The following is a 6,000-nucleotide window of genomic DNA, read 5'->3' as shown; positions in this document are numbered from 1 at the left end:
GAGAGACAAATACCGTATGCTAACACATATATATGAAATTTAAGAAACAGAAAAAAGTGTCATGAAGAACCTAGGTTTAAGACAGGAATGAAGACACAGACCTACTAGAGAATGGACTTAAGGATATAGGGAGGGGGAAGGGTAAGCTGTGACAAAGTGAGAGAGTGGCATGGACATATATACACTACCAAATGTAAAATAGATAGCTAGTGGGAAGCAGCCGCATAGCACAGGGAGATCAGCTCAGTGCTTTGTGACCACCTAGAGGGGTGGGATAGGGAGGGTGGGAGGGAGGGAGACGCAAGAGGGAAGAGATATGGGAACATATGTATATGTATAACTGATTCACTTTGTTATACAGCAGAAACTAACACACCATTGTAAAGCAATTATACTCCAATAAAGATGTTAAAAAAAAGTACAATAAAATATTATTAAAAAAAAAGAAAATCATCATTTAAACATCCATGTTCAAGAACTGCAAAGCCTTTAAAAGATGAAGTTCAAACTCCAAAGTTGGCTTAATACCTTCCAAGTAGAATAAAACTATGATCTCTCTGATATTTTGGTTTAAGGATTTAGGTTTTAGGATGTTTCTAACAGATCTAAAAGGGATTACATTCTCCAAAGAAGAGCAAAATAGGATTAACATATGTTTAGGTTTTGCACAGAAAGCCATGCCTTTGTGTTTAGTCTCTTGAAGCTAATTAAGACTAGCTATTTAGTATTATTTTAGGAAGGGTAATTCAGCTTGCATTACCTTCACCTTGCAAAGTTAAGAAAGAGGCAAGAAAGAAGTCATACTTCACTTTCAAAGTGCTCGTATTTCCCCACTACGTCAGGCACCACACCTGACCAAACAAGATGGCTAGCAAACCCACCATAGTAAAAATACTAAATAATTGGCATTTAAGATTCAACTGGCACGTCAGCATTTCTCCTGATAATGATACTTTGCCTTCCAAAGTGTAACAGTTGGGCACTGAAAGAAATAACTTAGAGCTATTTAAAAGCCACGCTGTCATACAAGTCTTTTTTTAATCCCAAAATTACTTGTACTCTTAAATTCAATAAATTAATCAGGGACTTTCCTGGTGGTGCAGTGGTTAAGAATCCACCTGCCAATGCAGGGATCATGGGTTCAATCCCTGGTCCGGGAAGATCCCACATGCCGCGGAGCAACTAAGCCCGTGCGCCACAACTACTGAGCCTGAGCTCTAGAGCCCACGAGTCACAACTACTGAGCCCACGTGCCACAACTACTGAAGCCCGCACGCCTACACCCTGTGCTCCGCAACAAGAGAAGCCACTGCAATGAGAAGCCCGCAGACCGCCATGAAGAATGGCCCCCGTTCTCCGCAACTGGAGAAGGCCCACGTGCAGCAACAAAGACCCAATGCAGCCAAAAATAAATAAAATAAATAAATTTTTAAAAATAAATTAGTCAAAATGGGACTCTTCTAAGCTACATGTTACACCCCTGATTACGTTGAATATGAGCAAGAGTTTATATGTTTTAAAGGTAGAAGAGTTAAAACCTCAATACCTTAGTGTTTCTACAGTGTTCTCCACTTGCTTCCTTTCACTTACTTAATGGATCTGTAAGTTGGTATAGACAATTTTTTTTTTAAATCTAAGAATGGGCTGTTGCCATGTAACTTCCAGAAACACAGAGGAAGGCACACAGAAGCACCCTGATCCTTCCAACATCTCAAAGACCAACTGATTGACTTCACTATACAAGTACAGTGAAGGAAAGAGATCGGTGGTTTAGGTAAAAGAGTCTGGAACCAGAGACTTAGCATCCTGTGAACACCCATCTCCATCTGTCTCGCGTGCTCTCACACAGATAACCCGGTGTGCAGCCCTCTGTGGCAGGCACCCTCTGAGATGGTTCCCAGTGATCCCTGCCTCCTGGAATTCATACCCTTGTAACCCCTTCCCCTAGAGCACGGGCTAGACCTAGTGACTTGCTTCTAGCACATAGGGTATAGCAAAAGCAACTGGATGTCAATTCTGAGATTAGGTTACAGAAAGACTATCTCTCATCTTGGGTGCTCGCGCTTGCTTGCTGTAAGGGCGGCCAGCTGCCATTTGGGTGAGCTGCCTATGGGGAGACCCGTAGGACAGGGAACTGAGGGTGGCCTCCAGAGAACAGTCAGCAAGAGAGGCCTGCAGTCTAATAGCCACTGAAGAACTGAATCCTGCCAAACACCATGTGACTGACCTTGGAAGTGGATGCTCCCCGACTCAAGCCTCAGAGGAGGTTGTAGCCTGGCTGTCAGTTTGACTGCAACCTCATCAGAAACCTTGAACCAGAGGCACCCAGCGAAGCCACCTGGATTCCTGATCACAGAGACTGCGCGATAACAAATGGTTATTGTTTTAAGCCACTAAGTTTGGGGGCAATTTGTCCCTCAGTGATAGATAATTAACATGTCAAGTAAAACAAGAGATCAGAGTGGGAATGTGCTTGTCCAGAAGGAAGGCAGCCTCAGGAATCTGGGACTCTCGTAAGCAGGAGGACGAACAGAACACAGAGCACAAGGCTGGTGTGGGAGGAAGATGCAGAGGCGGAGGCAGTGCAGGCAAATGGTTAAGACACAGTAAGGGCCACGGCTCAGACCGGGTTTCAGTCCTGGCTTTACTGCATCTCTTTGCATCACTTATTGAACCTCCCCAAGTTTCAGCAATATCATCTAACAGTACCCCCGTCATAGAGATAACACATCTAAAGTGCACGGAGCAGCCCCTGCCACAGAGTGAGTGGCTGGCAGTTATGAATGGGGCTGGACTGGAGAAGGCAGCCTAACTCACTCTGAAGGGCGGTCTGTCTGTTCAGCGGGTTGGGGAGGCTGTGAACTTTTCCTGATGCGTTAACTGCCCAGGGCAGGGAGGGACTGCAGAAGCAGCGCCGAGGAGGTGTGAACTTACTTCTTTAGGTGGATCATCAGGTACCGGAGGGTCTCATAGTGGGCAGGAGGAAGCAGCATCAGCACTTCGTGGACCGCTTCCAGCCTCTCATCCGCACTGGAGATTTCTGTGAAGATCACACGTAATGAATATACGTGCAGTGTTGAAACATTAAAGTTTTCAGGGAAGTAACAAGAAGTTTGGTTTGTTCAGGTTGCAGAAAAAGGGGCAGTCTACTAACGTTTCACTTAAAGTAATCAATGTGTTCTGTGTCTTGCCGTATTCCAGAAAAGGGTTTGAGGCTGGGAACCACGTGCGTGTTGAACGTCCACTGGCCGTGTGGCAGGAGGCTGCCCACGGTCCTTGCCCTCCAGAAACCTGCAGCCCTGTAGATGCTTGCTGGTGGCACATGCACCGACTGTGTTTTGCCCATCTTCTGAACACTGGATTTGCTAGAAAACTCACTATCCCCAGCTTTAGTTTAAATTGGACCACACTTGGGAGTGTTCTCTTGAAGTTGTCTACCAGCTCTTTCCATGGCAGGCTTCCATGACGGAATACACTCTACAATGCAAGGGCACTGGCAGGTGAGCCAGCCAACTCAGTCTGCACTGATGGCACTTTTCACCAGAATGCTGGCACGGTTAAGCCCAGTGTGCCGTCCAGGTTAGGAAGTAGATAGTAGGTATATTAACAATGGGAGGAAGCATGCATGCTTCTGCCTTTTAGGACTCTGATAGGTATTGGCAGCCACTCAAAGAAAGCTCCCCTGGTCACTCCTCCTGGGGCAGAGGGCACCCTGCTGCCAGAACCTTCTCCCCCAAGACCACCAGGACCCAGGAAAGAATGCTCTCACCAGGGAGTAGGGCCACAGCTCATCTGGAAAGTACACCTTGCACTAATCCCAGCCTGACCACATCTCTCCCCATCAGGCATCTTGTTATTATATTTAGCAACACATATCTTTAAAGGTTATAAATTTTTTTAATAAAAAGTTCCTTGAGGTGTGCTTGACTTCTACGTCATTCATTCTAGCACCTAAATCTCCCCTTCCTCACTATGCTCCTGGACAAAGTGTAGTGCAATTCCCCCCACACCCCAACACACATATACACACTATGGTTCTCTCTCCTGACGGTGGTGACCCAAGTGCCAAACCCTGAATGAGCAGCTATGGACTGATGGAAGTCCAATGCTGACGTGCCACCCCTGGACCTGTGAGCTCAGCTCTCCAAGCCTAGCTTTCCTCCTCTGTACAACGGGATTAGAGTACGTGATTCATCAGGTAGATGGGAAGATTAAACAAGAAGATATTGGTGAGAGTTCCTAGTATAGTAGGTGACACAGTATATTCTGGGCCTATTACTAATTTTGAACAGCATCAATGTGCAAAACTTGGGGTATGACTTTAATTGATTAGCAATGGGATTCTGCCTAATAGATGAAAGTAGTTAATCTATACAGTCCTCATTGAAGAACATCTGACTGTTTGCTGCAGAAACATTCTGCTTTCAACATATAAGAGTAAGCCTGACTGTGCTGGTTCCCAGCATAGGAGAAACGAGGGGGAGAGACAGAACTGCCTGGCACCTAGCTTCAGCCGAGCAGAGCTGGCTTAGTACTGGGTCAACTCAGCTGGTGAAGTATGCCTGGTTTTCTTTTAACTGCACCATTGTGCTCTCGCTTGGCAAAGCAAATCCTCATGCAATAATTTAATCAGGTCTGAGTTTTAATTTTCTTGAAGTCAAAAGCACTGCACTTAAAACTTTGGTGCCATTAAAAAATTAGTTCTCCATACTTACTTGCTGCTTCTATAAATTTGGAATAGGTATCATAGGTGATGACAGGAATGGGTAAGTCTCTGAAATACAGTTTAAGGGCTCCAGTGATGATGTTTATGTCTGGATAGATGTTGGCAGATATATCGGCCTTTTCACCATCTGAAAAACAATCAATGATCCAATTCCTAATTAGGACCTTATTTCACCAAGTTAAAGCATGCCCAGAAAGAAAAAAAAGATCCAACAATGAATGCTCCTTTACAAGTTTCAGCTGACTACTTTGGCTTCTAATAACACTGAGATGCAGGAAGTAACAAAAGAAGTTTGGTGAGAGGGATTTTGGGTCCGAGGGTAAGTGCAGCCAAAAAAGTAGTGAAATAGACTTAAAATAGTTCTTTGGGTCCCAGCCCCTGGTAATTTGCTAAATAGAAATCTAGCACAGTAATTTATATTCTAGACACAAAGGTTCATAATAGAATAACAATCTAATTTGAAGTAAAAAAATCAAGAATCTCTTATTTAGTATTCTTTGGACTTGGATTTGAAGATCACATACAGAAAATAATGGTTGAATATCTTCAGTTTCTAATACCTCTTTCAGGCCTACTGAAGTTTCTTTTCACTTGATTATTTCTCCCCTAGTCCCTAGGACTTTAATCTGGGAAACTTTAACCTTCCCTCATGTATAGGTAATGTTATATTTCTTACTATTTTTACAATCATTCTGAAGACATTTTTTGACTTTTTGTTTTACCATTAGTAAATACCAGTCCAATTTAATTGTTGCAGTCTATAAAACTTTTTGGATAGAAAAATGTTTCAATCATATAGGGATTATTAGCATTTTCCTTTATACAGAGAATTGAAAGAACAAATGCCTCAGCAAATTTGGTTCTGAGGATTAAAAAAGCTCCTAATGTACAGAAAACAATAAGAGTGTAGCAGATATGCCATCTGATCCCCTTATTTATGTACTTAACAAATATTTATTGAGAGTCTACCATGTGCCAGGCACTATTAAGCCCTAGTGCATCAAAGAAGAAAAGACAGACGGTTGTCCCTCAGCATCCAAGGGGGATTGGTTCCAGGAACTTCCCACTTTGTGGACACCATAATCCAAGGATGCTCAAGTCTCTGATATAAAATGGCTTAGTATGTGCATATAACCTATGCATATCCTCCAGTATACTTTAAATCATCTCTAGATTACTTACAATACCTAATACAATGTAAATGCTACATAAAGACTTGCCAGCATGTGGCAAGTTCAAGTTCTGCTTTTTGGAACTTTCTGGAATTCAAAAAA

At 43.2% G+C, this 6,000-nt stretch overlaps 1 protein-coding gene across 1 annotated transcript in view; it reads right to left on the bottom strand.

Annotated features, from left to right (window-relative positions):
- The window catches only part of CHN2 (chimerin 2), a 335,941-nt gene that overhangs the window by 11,502 nt on the left and 318,439 nt on the right, over positions 1–6,000 (bottom strand). Inside the window, exons 11-12 of the mRNA XM_029232904.1 lie at positions 4,716–4,853; positions 2,935–3,040 (exon numbers count right to left, since the gene is read on the bottom strand). Coding sequence (XP_029088737.1) covers positions 2,935–3,040; positions 4,716–4,853 — 244 coding nt within the window. The remainder of the gene's footprint in view (positions 1–2,934; positions 3,041–4,715; positions 4,854–6,000) is intronic.

The sequence above is a fragment of the Monodon monoceros genome, unplaced genomic scaffold (genome assembly GCF_005190385.1).
Source record: "Monodon monoceros isolate NGI ecotype Baffin Bay Population unplaced genomic scaffold, NGI_Narwhal_1 Super_Scaffold_2, whole genome shotgun sequence".
Taxonomy (NCBI): Eukaryota; Metazoa; Chordata; class Mammalia; order Artiodactyla; family Monodontidae; genus Monodon; species Monodon monoceros.
Note: the sequence above shows the minus strand (reverse complement) of the source record. Positions and strands in the feature narration are given on the sequence as shown.